This window comes from Quercus robur, chromosome 11, assembly GCF_932294415.1.
Source record: "Quercus robur chromosome 11, dhQueRobu3.1, whole genome shotgun sequence".
Lineage (NCBI taxonomy): Eukaryota > Viridiplantae > Streptophyta > Magnoliopsida > Fagales > Fagaceae > Quercus > Quercus robur.
The window spans coordinates 5,429,212-5,447,959 of record NC_065544.1 but is presented as its reverse complement, the minus strand read 5'-3'; the positions used below and the strand labels follow the sequence as shown (position 1 = coordinate 5,447,959).

General features: G+C 37.1%; 5 protein-coding genes and 1 long non-coding RNA gene across 8 annotated transcripts; 4 read left to right on the top strand and 2 right to left on the bottom strand.

Moving 5' to 3' along the window:
- The first annotated feature begins 31 nt into the window (after positions 1-31).
- Positions 32-7,499, top strand: LOC126705725 (60S acidic ribosomal protein P3). 2 transcript variants are annotated; one of them, XM_050404898.1, is made up of 2 exons: positions 32-325; positions 7,151-7,499. In XM_050404898.1, the coding sequence occupies exons 1-2, from the start codon at positions 128-130 to the stop codon at positions 7,301-7,303; spliced, it is 351 nt and encodes a 116-aa protein (XP_050260855.1). In that variant the 5' UTR covers positions 32-127; the 3' UTR covers positions 7,304-7,499. The 2 variants fall into 2 exon arrangements, with proteins under 2 accessions (XP_050260855.1, XP_050260854.1); XM_050404897.1 differs by lacking the exon at positions 7,151-7,499 and adding an exon at positions 1,200-1,560 and having other exon boundaries at positions 38-325.
- Positions 3,313-4,080, bottom strand: LOC126705723 (zinc finger protein ZAT10-like). The gene has a single exon (XM_050404896.1). The coding sequence runs from the start codon at positions 4,021-4,023 to the stop codon at positions 3,472-3,474; it is 552 nt and encodes a 183-aa protein (XP_050260853.1). The 5' UTR covers positions 4,024-4,080; the 3' UTR covers positions 3,313-3,471.
- Positions 7,500-8,826: 1,327 nt separating the features above from the next.
- On the top strand, positions 8,827-14,968 carry LOC126706031 (serine/threonine-protein phosphatase 7 long form homolog). Its single transcript, XM_050405295.1, has 4 exons — positions 8,827-9,303; positions 13,744-13,835; positions 13,947-14,728; positions 14,837-14,968. The coding sequence occupies exons 1-4, from the start codon at positions 9,015-9,017 to the stop codon at positions 14,961-14,963; spliced, it is 1,290 nt and encodes a 429-aa protein (XP_050261252.1). The 5' UTR covers positions 8,827-9,014; the 3' UTR covers positions 14,964-14,968.
- On the bottom strand, positions 10,602-11,422 carry LOC126706034 (uncharacterized). Its single transcript, XR_007648495.1, has 2 exons — positions 11,073-11,422; positions 10,602-10,742 (listed from the first exon to the last, which is right to left on the bottom strand). It is a non-coding gene; the product is annotated as an uncharacterized LOC126706034 (long non-coding RNA).
- Positions 14,969-15,153: 185 nt separating the features above from the next.
- LOC126706032 (uncharacterized) lies at positions 15,154-16,924 on the top strand. The gene is made up of 3 exons (XM_050405296.1): positions 15,154-15,541; positions 15,634-16,459; positions 16,554-16,924. Exons 1-3 carry the CDS (start codon positions 15,293-15,295, stop codon positions 16,601-16,603), a joined length of 1,125 nt encoding a protein of 374 aa, XP_050261253.1. The 5' UTR covers positions 15,154-15,292; the 3' UTR covers positions 16,604-16,924.
- Positions 16,925-17,442: 518 nt separating this feature from the next.
- Positions 17,443-18,435, top strand: LOC126706033 (zeaxanthin epoxidase, chloroplastic-like). 2 transcript variants are annotated; one of them, XR_007648494.1, is made up of 4 exons: positions 17,443-17,467; positions 17,544-17,658; positions 17,781-17,884; positions 17,993-18,435. XR_007648494.1 is itself a non-coding variant. In XM_050405297.1 (3 exons), exons 1-3 carry the CDS (start codon positions 17,536-17,538, stop codon positions 18,021-18,023), a joined length of 258 nt encoding a protein of 85 aa, XP_050261254.1. In that variant the 5' UTR covers positions 17,477-17,535; the 3' UTR covers positions 18,024-18,435. The 2 variants fall into 2 exon arrangements, 1 of the variants encoding a protein (XP_050261254.1); XM_050405297.1 differs by lacking the exon at positions 17,443-17,467 and having other exon boundaries at positions 17,477-17,658.
- The last annotated feature ends 313 nt before the right edge of the window (positions 18,436-18,748 follow it).

Genomic DNA, 18,748 nt, shown 5'->3' with positions numbered 1-18,748 from the left:
TCTCTATATAAAAACCAGTCCTAGGGTTTTTGTGCAAGCGAAGCCGTCAGATACATAGTACAGACAGAGCCTCTCACTCTCTTTTTCTCTGAAAAATCGAATTGTTTGATTGATTGATTTATTAGAGATGGGAGTGTTCACATTCGTGTGCAGAAACTCGGGAGACGAATGGACAGGTAAATCTCTATCGGGAGATCTGGAGGCTTCAGCCGGATCCACCTTCGACCTTCAGAGAAAGCTCGTTCAGACCGCTCTCTCCTCCGACTCCTCCGGCGGTGTCCAGTCCTCTTTCTCTTTCGTCACCCCCTCCTCCGCCGTCTTCCAGGTCTCTCTCTTCTTTTTGTATCGTTTTTTTGCTTTTCGATTCTTTTAAGGTTGTTTCTTTGCTTGTGTTATGTTAGATCCTAAAATGTTTGAGCTATTAGGAACAGTGAAACTATTTATGCAACCATAACCCATGATTTTTATGTGTTGCAAATGTTAGTTTGATTATTAAGGTACTTGTACTGTGATTTTGCAATATGTAAAGTAGGTTAAAAAAACCCAAATTATTACATGCTTTGCGAGTTTGATTGAATTTTCATTTTCGTTCCATTCGTTACTGTCGATGCCATATCCACATAGTTGAATGGTATCAACTTCATAAATGACACTTTTAATGAGAGAACTGACTTGATAAGAACATTAAGGTTTAGAATTGCTTTAAGAGGCGTTTGGTTCGCAGCGATGTTGCATTACACTGTAATATTACATTATTGTAATCTTATATTAATGTAATCTCAAGACAAGAATAAAACATCATCGTGCATCACATTGAGGACACATCACAGCAAACCAAATGCCTCCTTAGGGAGATAGCTAAGTGGTGTACACTTTCTGCCCACTACTCAAAATGTAGTACTATCTGTAGTATTATTGTAATGTTTTAAGGACTAAAATGTGAAAAATTAAACTCTAGAATGAAAATGAGAATTTGGGCCATGACTTAAAAGATTGTAATTTGGATTTTAACCTGTTTTATTTTATAATATAACTACATCTCTTGACTCTTTTCTGTTGAGTTTTTTCTTGTTCGGTTATGACTATTTGGTGAAAGGAAATGTGTATGTGTGCGTTGGTGTTTTATTAAGGCTGCCCTTGGAAGTATGTTACTTTGTTGTGTGTGAGAGATCTGAGTAGAATTTGTATGTGTGGTGTAGGTGATTGTTGGTGCTCCGGCTGCCGCTGCTTTTGTTGGAGGCGGTGCTGCATCAGCTCCCTCAGGAGGTGCTGCACCCGCTGCTGAAGAGAAGAAGGAAGAGAAGAAAGAGGAGAAGAAAGAGGAGAGTGAGGATGAAGATATGGGATTCTCCCTCTTTGATTAGTGCATTTCTTCAGTTACTCTCTTTATGTCGTGGGTTTACTTCTATCAATCTTTTTTGTTCGGTCCTTTTGACTTATTAGACCTTCTTAATTGGTATTATAATTAGAGAATGGGGTTGTCTGTTTTTAGGAACAAGGTGAAATTTTGTGCTGAGATGTCCTGTGTTGGACAAATATATTCTATCTGCCTGTTTTAAAGTTTCCGTGTTGAAATTGCTCAAATTCACTTGTTTTCCTTTGCTTGCATAGCATGATAGGTTTTGCAGATTCACTTGATTTAGACGGAATTATTTGAAAAGAAGATTCAGATTTCTGTTTTCAGTTTAATTTGCTTTAATAGTACAAATTTTCTCATCAAAAACAAAAAGATATGTTTAAAGTACAAATTTTTCTAATGAATACTATGGAAGAATACACTTGATTGACTAAATGTAATATGTAACTGCTTATTCATGAGTCATGACAAGAAATATTGTTTTAATAATCTCCAAAGAATCATGTATATATATACATGATTCTTTGGATTCCTTTATTTCTAATTCTCAAAATCCTAAAATGACTTTGGTGAATGCGTATGTACAGAGGCCCCTGTGGAGGGGAAAGGTGAAGGAGAAGTTCTAATGTATTGGATGAGAGCTGTAATCATAGGTCCAAAGGAAAGGCAGGGAAGGATTTTAAAACCCTTCCCAGCCCTTCTTATTTTCCATTATTTTCTACAAGAAGTGAGGTTTTCAGGTCAATTTAATGGGTTTAGGTTTAGGATACTGGCATGTAGAAATTAGTTTAAAATGGAATAGTTATCTTCTTGAAATATTATTCGGTTGTTTTGCCCGTTCTAACACGAGGGTTAAAGTTACCGTTCCTTAGGTGCAATATAATGGGTTCCCTAGTCTAATACTAATAAATTAATAATGTTATTTGGGTTGTAAAGGGGGATTTGCACCCTTTATACTTTTGGTGAAAATATGAAGATATATCAAGTTAAACTATACTAGACACACGAACGTTGAGGCTTTATTGCCATTAAATTTCAATTAAAAAAAACCTTGAAATTGTTCAAGATTGTTCGAGCTTCAAGTTCAAGCTTTATTATGACTTAGTCCAATTTTCGCTCATTCCCAAGTCTAACGGACTGTTCTCACTCTTAGCAAACATGCCTATACACGCATTAATATGTTTGAGAATGGATATGTTTTGAGATTAATTGTTAAACTAATACTAGTCTCATCACATGCATTTTGCAAGCATTTAGGAAAGAAACGATTGGTCTGATGATGAATAATTGCAAACTTCAAGAGCATTGTCTTATACATAATATTCTTCACAACTGTTGAGTTGTTACTTAAGTATACTTATGGGAGCTTCTGAATTGGTTGAAGAAGTTTATTTTTTAATTTTAAATAAAACAATGCCAGGATTTTATCGGACGGGAGGACAAGGAGGAAGAGGCACTACTCGCGTGAATATCTTCATGTTGTATTGAATAATTCTTTGTCACTAGCACTGGTTAACAAAAGCCAAAAGTTTATAATAGGTGTATTGCTATAAGTACGTAGTTGCGTTGCCGTTACAACGATCGATGTTCTGAAAAATAAAACGTTTTCCAGAAGAAAAAATATCTATAGGTGTGTTGCTTTAGGTGGTTGTGTTGTGCTGTCCTTCACACATCCATGTGTTTCTTAAATTTTAATCAATGGCTAGTTTTTCTCCCCAAAAAAAAAAAAAAAAATTCAATGGCTAGCAGCCATATGGGTATAATTCCACAAGTTAAAAACTTTTAGGAGACTTCAATTGGGTTTCAGCTGTATTGAGAGTAACAAAAACTAATAAACAAATATCTTTTAAATTGAAAGTGACTCGACTCCTTATAAAAAACCAATAGATTGCATTATAAAATTTAACCTTAACAAATGACTTAAGGCAACCATTAATTTGATTACAATTAGCCCTTTATTTTCTACCTTTTTTTTAAATTCTTTATTTATTCAATAATGTGCAAATAATAAGAATATAAAGTCATACATATCGGTAACTTACAACTAAACAAATACATGTGGGATAAAAGTTCACCTTTTAGCACAAATTCAATGCCAGTTGACAAAAACCTAGCTAGAACTCCGGCAAGGCCGGGAAATTCAAGTCGAAGTTACGATGATTATGGTTCATAGGGATCACACCATCATAGTGACACCGCTTGTGTCCTCCTAAGGCCTGCCCGGTCTGAAAAGTCTTGTTGCATATAGCACATTTGTGAGTCTTACCACTTGGGTTCGAGGGTGTGTTGGAATTGTTATTGGTTATTGTTACAATGCTGGTGAGGGAGTCTTGGTTTCCAATATGCTTTCGATGACTAGCTTTGTGTCCACCTAGAGCTTGGTATGACGAGAAGGCTTTGTTACATAAGGTGCATTTGTAAGTGAGATCAGTTTGTGCTAATGGCAATGGAGGTGGAGTTGATGAATTTGTGGTTGTGGTTGTGGTTGAATTGGTGTCACCTTGGCCTAGCATGAGAAGGCAAAGAGCAAGGTATTCTTCTTCTGTTGGTGGGTTTTCATTGTCAAGACGAGGACGCTTAGACCTCTTATTCTTTGTCCATGGCTCAAGAACATTGTCATCATGCAACAATGTGGCAGCAGCTGAAATTGGAGCTTCCAAAGCCATTTGATAAGTGAAAAATGTATGAGAAAATAGAGAGGGGAAGAGATTGAGAGTGAGTGATTATTATGTCAAGAATAAGGTATGTATTTATAATGGTTAGAATGTGTGTAATAAGTAGTAAAAAAAGAAAGAGTGAGGTGTGAAAACTTAGGATACTGGGTTGGGAATTGAAGGTGTTGGGAGTGAAGTGTTGGCAATGCAAAAGATTGGAAGATGTGGCCAAAGAAGATGGTGTGGGCAAGAGGAGATTGGTTAGTTTCAAAAAAGTTGCTTCCATGTCAACATTTTACGTGTAATTTCTTCATTATAAAAATAAATCCAAAAATCAAATTATTTATTACATTTTGACACCAAAGTTTGAACCTATATATCCCATCCACGACATTGAAATATTATATTTAGCACACTTGTTTATCAGTCAAGCATTTTCTCATTATTGACATGTAATTCTAATTGGATATAAACCAAATTAATGGAGGCAGAGATTAATATTTTCTAATTATTTCTATAATAACCAACTTTAAATTATTTATTGGGAAGGTTGCTTTTACGCATATGTGCATTGTAAACAGCTTTTGGCTACACATCTAGGCCAAATAATTGGTCACGCCAGCACTATTTTGCCTTGGGCTATGAGCATGTATTATCCTTTGTAAATCGGCTTCTTGTTTTGATGTAATTAATTTAATTAATAAGAGGAAAAAAAAAAAAAAAAAGGGCTTTTCATCATCCAGCAAGAATCAAGAGAATCACACCATCTTAGAACGCAACATTCAATCTTCTAATCTTATTGCTTCAATCAGAAAATTTTCAAAAATTCATGCATGGTCATTGGTTGGGTGACAATTAGTGTTGCAACACCAATCATTACCAAGATCCATATTTAAATCCATTTTGAAAAGATTAATAATACTAACTAATACCAAAAGAATTATATATATATATATATATATATATATTGTAAGGGCTCGAATCGACCCAAAGCCCAACGATTAAGAACAGTGGCTCAACAGGCCCACAATAATAAATTTGTTAGAGAGTGAGCATAATAGATGAAAACTTAATGAATTAAATATGGATCACAGTGAGTTAATCTAATGTTGTTATGACTGAAAGATACAATTTGAAGAGAAAAATATTCATCGGTCAAGTCCGAGGAAGGTATGTTTTTATATAAGTTTCAGACTTGTACAAATGTTCAGAGTTCTTAGTTACATTGAGTTCTTAGCTTCCCTCTCTCTTTTCCCAGATGCCCCCTCCATGTAAAGGAATCCTTTCCCTTTTATGTTCCTCCTCCTCTCATCTTAGCCTTCCACTTGTTGATCAAATAACTAATCTTCCAAATGCTTGTCCCATCAGAACCTTCTTGAAGTCTCTGTGTGTAACTATAAGGCTGAAAATCACTGTTCAGGCATCACCTCCACATTAATGCGGCCAGTTGGTTAGGTGCAGAGCATTCAATGTGGTGGTAGCAGCTTTCTTCTTAGATATTTCTCAGTTTTCTGTTGACTCACCTCTTTGAAACTTATCTTCCCAAGCATGGTTTCCCCTTGCCCAATATTTGTTGGGTGGTCAGGCCTTAGACTTCAATTCTAATTTTTGAGGAAGTTTAGCTCCTCGGGCAACATTGCCTGTTTGCTACTACCGGCCCTCATCCTTGCCCCAATAACCTAATTGCCTTTATTAATACTTGGTTGTCCTCGGGCTATTTGTCATCCTCAGATGTGGCCCTTGGCCCAACACCCTTATCCGATTCTCTTATCCCCATAATAGACCTTTGAAACTCCAATCTTTCTCTTCTCTGAGAAAAATAGGGTTTCGATTTTATGTTACTGTATCTCCCACGCCTATGGCACCTTCCTACATGTGAGTGTCTTTTCACCTACAATGAGCACGCTCTTGACGCTTCGATATCTAGGACGTTTCAGCAATTACTTCACACGGCGCCTTGTCCCCCACGTTCTATGATGTGATGAAAATCTTTCGGTGGAGGTTTTTCATAGGGATTCTAGTGGGAACTTTCCTGCTCATCCTCTCATCCTATATAAAATGCTCGAAGAATCCAAATCCCCCATTTTTTGAATCTTCAACTCTCAAGAAACAGTTCAAGGTGCTCTTTTCTTATACTTTTGTAAGTGACCTTTAGCCCACCTACTAATTACTAGGACCTTTTCTTCCTCGGCCCTTTATTTTTCACTTTATTCTTCTAACACCCCTTGCTCACTTCCTAAATAGGTAGATTTGCTAGCTTGGTAGATACCCCTATGGGCATAGAAAACTTTAAGGTCCAATATAACATACCACCTAAATCGTAAATTTGAGGATTAAAATAAAGTAGCCAAGTGTGATCCGATAAAGGAACAATGTCGAGCGTGCCTGGTGCGTCAGGCATTTGTTTTACGTTGACTATCAACCAACAGGCAAGTGAACCTTCTTTGAGGATTTGGTGATGTGGATGAGAACAAAATATAGCGCAAACAGCAATCCCGATCCACTCATTACATAAAAGAGAATTAGGTTCTTGAATACTAACCTCATCCCCAATACTTTGATGCATAAACCACTTTGGAATTTCACTTCCAGGGATAACAGTTCTATAGTTGTGAGGGCATCGAAGGGAACTTATTATCGCTGCAAAAAACAGCAATCCATTGTCAATGAAGCCTTGATTCTCAGCCAATTTACTGCAATTTGTAAGGTAGAGGAAGGTAATGAGATTAAGGTGACATCATCGTAATGTGCATCATATTAAGGGCACATCACAGTAAACCAAATACCTCCTTAGGGAGATAGCTAACTGGTGTACACTTTCTGCCCACAACTCAAAATGAAGTACTATCTGTTGTATTATTGTAATGTTTAAGGACTAAAATGTGAAAAATTAAACTCTAGAATGAAAATGAGAATTTGCCACAACTTAAAGACTGTAATTTGGATTTTAACCTGATTTATTTTATAATATAACTACATCTCTTGACTCTTTTCTGTTGAGTTTTTTCTTGTTCGGCTATGAATATTTGGTGAAAGGAAATTTGTATGTGTGTGTTGGGGGTTTTATTAAGGCTGCCTTGGAAGTATGTTACTTTGTTGTGTGTGAGAGATTTGAGTAGAATTTGTATGTGTGGTGTAGGTGATTGTTGGTGCTCCGGCTGCCACTGCTTTTGTTGGAGGCGGTGCTGCATCAGCTCCTTCAGGAGGTGCTGCACCCGCTGCTGAAGAGAAGAAAGAGGAGAAGAAAGAGGAGAGTGAGGATGAAGATATGGGATTCTCCCTCTTTGATTAGTGCATTTCTTCAGTTACTCTCTTTATGTCGTGGGTTTACTTCTATCAATCTTTTTTGTTCGGTCCTTTTGACTTATTAGACCTTCTTAATTGGTATTATAATTAGAGTATGGGGTTGTCTGTTTTTAGGAACAAGGTGAAATTTTATGCTGAGAGGTCCTGTGTTGGACAAATATATTCTATCTGCCTGTTTTAAAGTTTTTGCATTGAAATTGCTCAGATTCGCTTGTTTTCCTTTGCCTGCATAGCATAATAGATTTTGCAGATTCACTTGATTTAGATGGAATTATCTGAAAACAAGATTCAGATTTCTGTTTTCAGTTAATTTGCTTTAATAGTACAAATTTTCTCATAAAAAAGATATGTTTAAGGATCCGTTTGGTTGGAGGAGTAGAAAAGTGGGAGAATAGAAAAGATTTGGTTTCCCCTCATTTGTGTTTGGTTGGAGGAATGGAAAAGTGGAAGGGTGGAAAACTTTTTTGTTTGGTTGGAGAGAAAAAAGGTAGGATGAAAAATGTAGTTTATATAAATTGACTATTATATCCTTGTTATATAATAGTGGGAAAGTGAGAGGGGTAGGTGAGTGTAATAAAATAGGGGTATTTGTGTAAAATGCATTTCTTACCATTTTTCCCTCCTCATTTTCTTCTCGATTTGGGAGGATAAAAAAAGTGGGCTCAAGAGGGAAAACTTTTTCTCCTATTTTCTGTCTCTCCTATTTGCTGTCCTCAACCAAATAGTGAAAAACAGCATTTTTCACCCTATTTTCCTCTCCCTATTTTTCATCTTCCTTGTTTTCACTCCAACCAAACAAACCCTAAAGTACAAATTTTTCTAATGAATACTATGGAAGAATACACTCGATTGACTAAATGTAATATGTTCTTTGGATTCCTTTATTTCTAATTCTCAAATCCAAAAATTACTTTGGTAAATGTGTATACACAGAGGCCCCTATGGAGAGGGGAAAGGTTAAGGAGAAGTTCTAATGTATTGGATGAGAGCTGTAATTATAGGTCCAAAGGAAAGGCAGGGAAGGATTTAAAAACCCTTCCCATTATTTTCTACAAGAAGTGAGGTTTTCAATTCAACTTAATGGGTTTAGGTTTAGGATACTCTCATGTAGAAATGAGTTTAAAATGGAATAGTTTTTTTCTTGGAAATATTATTCTGTTGTTTTGCCCATTCTAATACGAGGGTTAAGCTTATAGTTCCTTAGGTGCAATATAATGGGTTCCCTAGTCTCCTACTAAAAAATTAATAATGTTATTTGGCTTGTAAAGGGAGATTTAAACCCTTTATACTTTTGGTGAAAATATTAAGAGATATCAAGTTAAGCTATATTAGACACATGAACGTTTTGGCCTTTATTGCCATTAAATTTCAATAAAAATTTCCAGAAAGGAACAGGATTGGTTGGTTTTTTTGCTTTTTTTGGTATCCTTTCAGTTTCAAGTGGTTTTTCTTTTTCCATCACTGGAATAACTGGCCATTAGTCGTACTAGTTGATGATTTTAACAAGGCGATTTTGGCCCATTAGCACTGATTTTTAAAATATTTAGGCCCGAAACACTGTTTGGGAAATATTTAGGTAAGTACCACTTTTTTAGGTACTCGAGCTTGGAGAGCTCGAGTACCCCATTTTTCTGTTCCAACTTGGCACCTGACGTTGGAACAGGAAAATTTAAAAAATAAGCTTGGTACCCGAGCTCATGAAGCTCGAGTACTGCTCAGCGGAACTGAAAATTGCCCCCACACTTAAACCATCTGTTACCCACAATACCCAACCAAGAACAGAGCAAAACATACCCACAAACCAAACCTCTCAATCTCGCTATCTCCCTCTCTCAATCTCGCTATCTCCCTCTCAATCTAAAGCTATTTCCACACAAATACTCTCATTCTGCCTCTCAATCTCGCAAATACTCCCATTCTCCCTCTCAATCTCGCGATCTGCTTCATTCTCCGTCTCCGTCTCGCTCTCGGTCTCCCTCTCACAAGGTATGTCTCGCTCAGCTTGCATGTTTAGCTTGTGGGTATTTTTGTTTGTAAATTTGTTATTTTTATGCATAGAAATGTTAAACTTACTAAGCCATATTGTGGGTATTTTTGTGGGTATTTTTATGGGTATTTTTATGGGTATTTTTGTGGGTATTTTTATGGGTATTTCAAACAGAGGGGCATCATTTAGTTAGTTAGTTAATTTATATTTTTCGGTGATTACTAGAATGTTGGTCTTGTTGTGCTTGTCTTTTGGGTTCAATTCTGGATTCACTCATGAAAGGTTCTGTCCATGAAAGTCAGCAAATAATGAGGCCTACGGATTGAAACCCCAAATTCCACCTCAATAATTTAAAGATATAGGAATGATACCAATCTAGATATCGACATGGATGTTTCATTCAGATATGGACCAAACATAAAATTAAAAATTAAAAATTAAAAAGGATATTTTAATTTGGGACAAAATTTAGGCAAAAATAAGTTTTGTACATTAGTTCCCCAAATAAATACAAACACATGGTTGCATTGACCAATGAAACACAAACAATATTATATTTCCAAAGACAAGTAACTTCAATGCAGCTGTGTTTGAACATAATTGGGAAACATATATTGCACCTAAGCACCTAACATATTGTGCATAAACTTTACCCTTTTATTTGATTTAGTTTAACCACACATGAAATATAGAAGAAGAACAACAACAAAAACAAGAAATAAAAAACATAAGAATTTAGGTCTCCAAAGTTGTGCTGAGAATCGTCAGGCTACCAATGTTGATAGGAGGAAGTGCCTTTCATGTTATAGTAGATAGATCACACTAATTTGAAGAAAAGCAGATCTTTGATCTTTATCGTGACCCTGTTAATGATTCTTAAACAAAAAGAGAAGTTTCATATCAAGATGATTTGATACATAGCTTCATAATCTAAAAGGAAAATTTCAGTTTGAAATAATATATAAAACATCATTATACCATTAATTTTTCTATATATTGGTAATTTACACACACACCTTGTATGGGTCTTGAACCCACAACCACACCCCCTACCTTGCTCTTACAAGGGAAGAAGCCATTCGAGCCAGAGCTCATTAGCTCTAATATCATTATATCATCACTGATATGTAGAAGCCTTTTACTGAACAATCGAACATAAAAACTATCCTAAAACCAGATAAAGTGCGAGCCCACAACAAAAATAGAATTAAACATAGTCCTCTTTACAAGAATGTATAATAAGCACCTTCTTCATGCGGGTCTTGATTTCAAATTTGCGGGATTTGTTGTAGATGCGCCTTTTCTCAGCTTGACGAGCCCTCTTTGCAGCTGAGTCTGCTTTCTTAGTTGGAGCCGCCTCACACACTGCTTTCTTGAAAAATTCACAAAACCCAGAATTTCAAATCGTCCTAAAATTTCATTACCAGAACTTGGGGTTCTGAGAAAAGAAATGAACAAGGAATTGTCATTCATTGGAACTTGAAAAGGCCAAGACATAAAATTAAAATAAAAAAAACTTTATTCAACTGTACTTTAGCAGCTGGGTTATTTTCAATTTTTGAAAGTAACAACATGAATCATAAAAATCTAGTCTGCTGTGCAGCCAGTGATTTATTTTGGCAGCTGGAATTGTTTTGAGACTGAAGTTTAGTTTGTCCTGAATCTTCTGGACCAGTGATTGAAATTTCAGTCTCTTTCATTGATTTAGTACTGAAGCCACCATTAGTCATGAAGTAAGGCTGTTGTTTAATAGAATTCATTTCCTCACATATTCTTCGCTGCTTTGCACCCAAACTAAGGTAGGCATGCTCATTTTGTTCCAATGGCCTTTTCCGAAATGATTCTTGACACATCACACCCTCTAATTCTCTGACATCAAGTAGAAGAACCAGTGTATTTAACTCTACTTGATTGCAGTAAAAAGAAACAAGATGGCCGTAAGTCATTTAAGACAACTCCTTGAGAGTGTGCAGAATCCACTAACTCCACAATCTGCCTGAATATAAGCACACTTTCAGCTTTGTTTAGTTTACTATGCCCAGGTTTAAGCCAATCCCTTAGGCTGATCCCATCATTGAACCGTTCAGGACTAGACCTATCAATTCTATGTGTGCAAGATTGACCATTGTTGGCACTTAATTTTATAATGAGAAATATATAATACAAATCCATAAAACATATTTTGTAGCATTGCTGGTTCCAACTTCCAAACATTTTTTTTTTTCAAAAATTCTTGCAATTGGATTTGAAGTTTAGACTTAAAATATGGGTTTCTTCAAGTTTCTGTAAGACTTCTTCCATGTTTGGTCTTTCTTGCTCATTTGGAGTGGTACATTGAACAGCTATCGATAATACATTTTGAAATTCAGTTACAATATAAGCCCCACTTAAGCATGGATCTGCCATGGCACTTATGCTTCCTCCTTTCATTATTGCATTCCTTGCCTGTATCAGTGACAATTGACAATAGAAATATATTCAGCTAATCCGCTGGAATTTACCATCTTAGGTGAAAAAACTACTTATAAAATAGTAACATGCTAAACTATATGGGAGACAACATGTTAAATAGAGCATACCTCTTTAAACAGAGATTCTGGCTTTCTTCCTGTCAAAAGTTGAAGTAGCACAACCCCAAAATTGAAAACATCATTTGTAGTGGTTTCCATCCTTTCAGTCTTTAACTTGTAGTTTGATAAGATGGGTCTGAAATCTTAGGCTCTAGTTTCTCAGTCAGTAATATGTTTGCTAACTGAGACATATTGGAGTATTAGTTATTAGCACCATCACACTTAATATTAGCTATAGGTGAAATTAATTAATTTTACCTTTTTGTGACTCTACCTTTTAGGATTACCTTAAGGTATAGTTTTGTTCTTAAATTAGAAATAGATACTCAAACAATTAACATAGTATTGAAGTCATACATGCATGTACTTAGTTCGTTTTTGTCTTTGTTTTTGTTCCCCTTCTGTTGAGATCTTAGTCCACCATTTGATGTCATAGACTCACAGCCAGACAATATATGCAACTAGAGCTCAAATTTCAACAGTGAACTAACATATGGAAGAATTTCATAGGTTTTTCTTTCTTTTTGAAACTAACATATGGAAATCTGTTATTCTCTTCTTTATACAACAGTGAACTTCTAATAATCCTTAAAACTTTAGAGTTAATACTCTCAAGTTTCATTCTTTTCAAGTCTAAAGCAGCAAGTTAACCATGTGAAGAGGAAAGCTTGTAACTTGTTGGTTGAATTTGCACTTATAAAAATAAGAAGCAACATTTGTGATCGTTTTGGTCTTGTATGGTTCTCCATGATTTGTACTTTGTAGTTTCCCTCCCCATGTATTGATCTTTCCAACATTGTTCAATACGCATATCATGGAAGATGTTATTCTTTCTGCTAAATATAGTTAAGGAAGACAAGGCTCACACCTCAGTCCATACTTGTGGTGCTATTATTTCATAATTGCTGGAATTTTATTGTTTCTTCATTTTCTGTTTGATTTTGTTTTCTTTCATTCTTTCTGCTGCTTGTTTCTGTTCAAGAATGGCAGTGGTTTTTGTCTCCAATATTTTTTTCAGCATACTGGGTTAATGCAAATGTGAATATGCAAGTTTATTTGAATATTTTAGATTTATTAAAAAGAGAATTTATGCAATTTGTATTGTGAAGAATGTTATTGCACCACACAATCGCGTACTCAAATTTTTTTTGTAATTCATTTTATTCAAGTCAATAAGCCATTGAAACTCTATATTTGAGAAGAAAATTGAACTACCCATGATGCGCTTACATTTTTGGCATTTTTTGGGTGTGATTGGTATGTAAATAACCCAAATGGCGAAAAGTGACAGCATCAAAATTTATTTCAAGATTTTGTACTAATTAAATCAATTAAAATTTATTAATGACTGCAATCTCTTATTCTTTAAGGAAACTGATATGGTTTTGAGAATACTGATTGCCAATGTGAATGGGAACTTGGTATTGTGGTCCAAATGTATATCTTTCCAATGTTACTCGGAAAATTATAATTGTATCCCGGACCCATGAGCTGCACAAATCTTTTCACGCACTCACGCACATGCACACATTGCAAGATAAAAAGTTCTGTCTCATGTTAAAAAATAGTTAATTTAATTATTATTTTAACACGTTTTTATGTTATTTATAATTTATTTTAGTAGTGTAGAGATAAGTTTCAATTGTAGAAACACATGCTTTGATACTATGTTAATTTATCAAAAGAAATGTTAATTTGTTAAATGAATCAATTGTCGAAACACATGCTTTGATAACTAACTTTTCTAAAATAATTTATTAAATCAGTGAAAGACTGTATTAGATGAATAATGTTGCCATTTTCAGACAAATTTGTTTATAATTAAAAATAAATAAATAAGACTGTCTTGATGTTGTTTCCAAATGCCAGATATGGACCCACATGGAGCTATACAGACTTTGTGCACGAGGCAGGATAAGCATCGTTCAAGTTTGCTTTTCGATGCTCATTTGGAAGGCGAGGTATGCACTTGTTCAATATATGTAGTCGAAAGATGGGCGGAATTTAACTTTGAAGCGTACTTATTATGTGGTACTGTAATTATTATTAATACTACGCTGCTCTATTTGCAGGAAGTGCCAGGTGTATTGACTTGTCGTCACCGAGACAAAGGTCTGCTTGAAGGAGGGGTAGATGGGCTAGATCCACGAATTCTCGCTTATATCACTGATGCGGGGTTAGATGGGCTGCTTCGGGTCCCACATATGGACATTGACCACGCATTGATCACAGCGTTGGTGGAGAGATGGCGGCCGGAGACGCACTCATTTCACTTGCCCCATGGTGAGATGACCATCACACTACAAGATATGGAGGTTATAATGGGGGTACCTGTAGATGGCTTGCCGTTGGTGGAATCTATACCCTCGACGGGCAGTTGGCGTGAAGTCTGCAGAAGATTGCTAGGGCGTAATCCGCCAAGTAGAGAACTTAGAAACCCAAGAAAGAACACTGGAGTGCTGGAAGGGGCGAGCATAAATGCCAAATGGCTTGAGGATCAGTTTCGCGACCCTCTCCCGGTTGACGCCCCTGAGGCGTTTGTGCAGGAGTATGCTCGTTTTTACATATTGGAGTTGTTAGGTGGTACGCTATTTATGGATAAGTCTGGAGAACGGATCTCAGTTAGGTATTTGCAATATTTCGATCCAATCAGCAATGGAAAGAAGTATAGTTGGGGTAGTGCAGCACTAAGTTGGCTCTATAGACACCTCTGTAAGGCATCAGAGAAGACAGCCAAGCAGATTGGGGGTGCACTACTATTGGTGCAGTTGTGGGCGTGGGCGAGGTTTCCCCACATATGTCCTGTGATGAGGCATCCACACCAGGCACTGCCTCCAGGTCCACTTGCTGTCAGGTATGTAGCATCTTAGATAGTTATCGTTTTACATTTCCTCAATAACTTTGTTCGCATGAGAATTATGTAAGTAACTAATATGAAGGTTATGTCTGTGTTGGTTGCTAGATGGAAAGGGGCTAAGATAACAACTGAACATTCGATGCACGTCCTACGTGCCTATCGTGTGTCGTTTACTTCACTGCGGCCAAATCAGGTATCGTGTCTTACAAGTGGAAACCGCTTTGGCATGTAGTTTTTGTACTTACAATTCACTTTGGAGTGAATAAACATTCTTAATTATATATCTTTCTTACTTATCAAAAAAAAAAAAAAAACATTCTTAATTTCAGAGTTACATGTATTGTTCACATTCGTTACACGTTTTTTCTAATTATATTGTTAATATGGTTGTTTGCATCTGTTGAATCATTGCAAATTGTTTGGGAGCCGTACAGAAATTATTTGCGTTCTCTACCCGCATATTGTACGGCAGGCCAACGTATATGGAGGTCTATTGTGCCGCTGATACATTTTTGGGTGGTTGAAGGCCATCATCCCGAACGTGTTCTCCGACAGTTTGGGATGAAGCAAGGCATACCAGAAAATGTTGATACTTCAATTGAACTGCACAAGATCACCCTCCAGGGCAAGCACGAAAAAGATTGGGCCCAAATACATGCCCCGCATATTGCTAAATGGGCTGCGCACGCCAAAATTGCCGATGCACCGGCCTTTCACGGGGAGATGAACTACAATGACGAGTATTTGGTTTGGTTTCGTCCCCGCACTATTCGCCATATTACAAAAGAGACTTCGTACTGGGACACTTTGGTAAATTTACAAAGACTGTTTCATTATAAATGTACTTTGCTTCGCATAGTTTAGTTAAACCTACTAACATTACTCTTGTATATTTCTGACAGGTTGAATCACAGTTGCACATTATAACGAAGTGCGAACCAGGGTCTGAGATCTACACCGATTGTATTAATGCCTTGCAAGCTGTTGAAGAGATTGGTCGGTTATCCTTGGACCATGCACGTGACGTGGGCAACACAAGTGAACCAGCTGTACGACGTGGTCGGCAAGCAAGTGGACGTCAAGGGCGTGGAGGCTGTCAATCTGGCCAGCGTCATACATCTAGTCGGCCTCCCACATCTGGTCAGCGTCACACACCCGTGCCCACATCTAGTCGACGTCCCACATCTGCTCAGCGTCCTACATCTGGTTCGCGTCACACACCCGTGCCCACATCTAGTCGGCGTCACACACCCGTGCCCACATCTAGTCGGCGCCACACACCCGTGCATGACCACACCATGGAGGAAGCAAGTCAGACAACAGATGAGATGTGGGACGACACTGCTTATGACGTAGGCTCTATGGCACACGATGATACGGGTCCATCCCATACGTTTGCCCATAGAGACACATTTGGGTCCCCATCCATGAGGAGCGATGGTACTTGCCCACCCACACCCCCTAGTACATCTCTGTTGCCCACCACCCGTACGTCTCCCCCACTGACTGCCGGCCTTGCCCCCGCAGTTTTAGATGGTAGAGATGAGATGAGGTTCATGCCCACTCCTGGGCGACCCACCCCTGTTGCTGCCCCCCCTGAGTTTGTGCATACCGAGTTTATCCAGACACAGATACCCACCCCCCCAGCAGAGCCTTCGCACATCGAGGATCGGCCACGAAGGCCGCAACGCACACGGACACATCCTCCTGACTGTGGGACTGGACATGGTACTATAGTTTGATTCGATACCGATTACATATACATCGCTTTATAGTTAAATCATTTGCTTATTAATATTTGCTTGTGTTGTGTTCTTTTCAGGCAAGGTGAGACCAGTCAAGGAACCGGTGAGGAGAAGAAAACGAGAATGATTCAAGGGCAGAATTTGTGCTACTTTGGGTTTGTAATGGTGTATAGGATCTTTTTGTCATGTATAGGATCTTCTTGTATATATTTTATATGATGAGCCACTATTATGCAATCCACATGGATTACAAGATATAGACTGGAATGTTATAGGCATTCTTATATAGATGATTTCATGGTAGTGGTTGATAAGCATTGTGCATGCTTTAGTAAGCATTGTGGCAACAATCAGTTGTTATGGGATGTTTCTATTAATGGGTATTTCCTAATTGTAGAGATGAATGTGGGATGTTTAGAAATGCAATAGAAGGAAACTTTTTGTTGAAGTTGGGCGTAGCGAATGTAGATGCAATTATAACTGTGAATTTTATTATTAATTGTGTGTTCAGCCTCTAGAAAGGGTCTACGAAGTGGAATTATTAACATTGTTTAGATTTAGGTCCAATGTAGAGTGGATTTGGCAACCCAAACCTTTCAAATCTCACCTGCCAAGGGCTGGAATTTTTACTGTGTATTTGTATATTTGTGAAATGAATATTCTCATGAAATTTTATTTTTATGTAGTATTCTTTTGTTATATATTCATTTAAGCATAACCATGTCCTGTCAAATGCAATGAAAATTATCTGGCATGGCTACTGGATACTTTGGTCATTGATACTCAGAATATGCAGATAGGTTGCAAATGAAATTTATTGCTAATGGATGCCTGAGGTTGGTGATAAAGATCTCTTCTAAGTTCCTATAGGCTCATTATGGTAACAATTGTATGTGCAGGACTGTTACCAGCTTATACTTGAGCTTGATAAGCTGGCCAAAAGTGGCTCAGATGTTCAACAGTCTTATGAAACTACCTCAACACTTAGAAGGTAATCTGTCTTAGTGGGGGAAAAAACTCTTACTCGGTTACCCTGCATTCTAATTCTGTGACTTCATCATGAATAGCTACGAGAAGAAAAGAATTTTCCGTATTAGCACAGTGCATGCAGCTAGCAGAATGGCATCAAAAATGATTGACACTTATCAACCTTACATGGAATTTTCACCCGGCCCTCTGTCTGTGAGTTATCATCCTCCTGCTTTTTGCATCACTTCATGTTAATTCTTCTCTTTAATTCTTCTCTTTGCTTCATTGCTTGAATTAGAAATGAAGTGTATTTCATGTCGTTCTTTTTGTGGCAGCATCTATCAACACTAAGGATTAAACATCCTTCAATTCATGTGGCTCGTGCACTTTTGCAGTTCTGTTTGCCACACTTCCTGACTTGGATGATAGCAGGACATGGGTAAGAGAAGGATCCCATGTAGAAAATAGAATTAAACAATTTCCATCCCCTCTCCACCATCGTTCCCTCCCTTGCCTTTTCTAATTTTTCGTGCTGCTGTTCTTGCAGGTTCCACATAAAGAGGAAAAGAAGTGCATGAACAAATACAACAAACTTAGAGCAGTTTCATTAGTGATCACAACACCTTAATTTTGTGCAAAATATGTTATTCAATGGTGATGTCCAGAGATGATGGAGAAGACTTGAACAAGAAGTCATGGAGACTATCACAAACTGCAGACCATATAACAGTATTCTGCAGAATTTTTCATATGGCTAGGCTAACGTTTATGTTGTTGAAACAAATATGATACCTATATGCAGAATGGGGGGAAGTGTGGGAAAATGATTAGATGGGTTAATTTCTGATAAACGCCAAACTCTCCAATGCTAGATTCCTTAAGACCCAGAAGTTACATGTACTTTAATCTCTATGATTTGTATTTTCACTATTTTGTAGATTGGACATTTCCAATGGGACCATCGCATTAGCAAGAGACATGAATTCTGCAGAGCTGCACCTTTATATTCTCATATATAAAGAAAAAGACTTTATAAGTAAATACAGTTAGATTTGTTTATATGGAAAATTTGCATGCAAGTGAGACCATATTTGATGAACATTATGCTTTATTTTATTTAAAAAAAAAAAAAAATTATTTATGCAAACGTAGCTGGGTTTGTTTCTTAATTCCTACTATGCCAGAAGTGGTGTGAATGAAAGAGGCTCATACTTGCTGGGCATGTTCAAGCTCGGGTTTGGTTAAGCTTTAGAAAGACCTAGTTGAAATCACACTCTTTCTTCAAGCTTGACTCTTCAAAGGA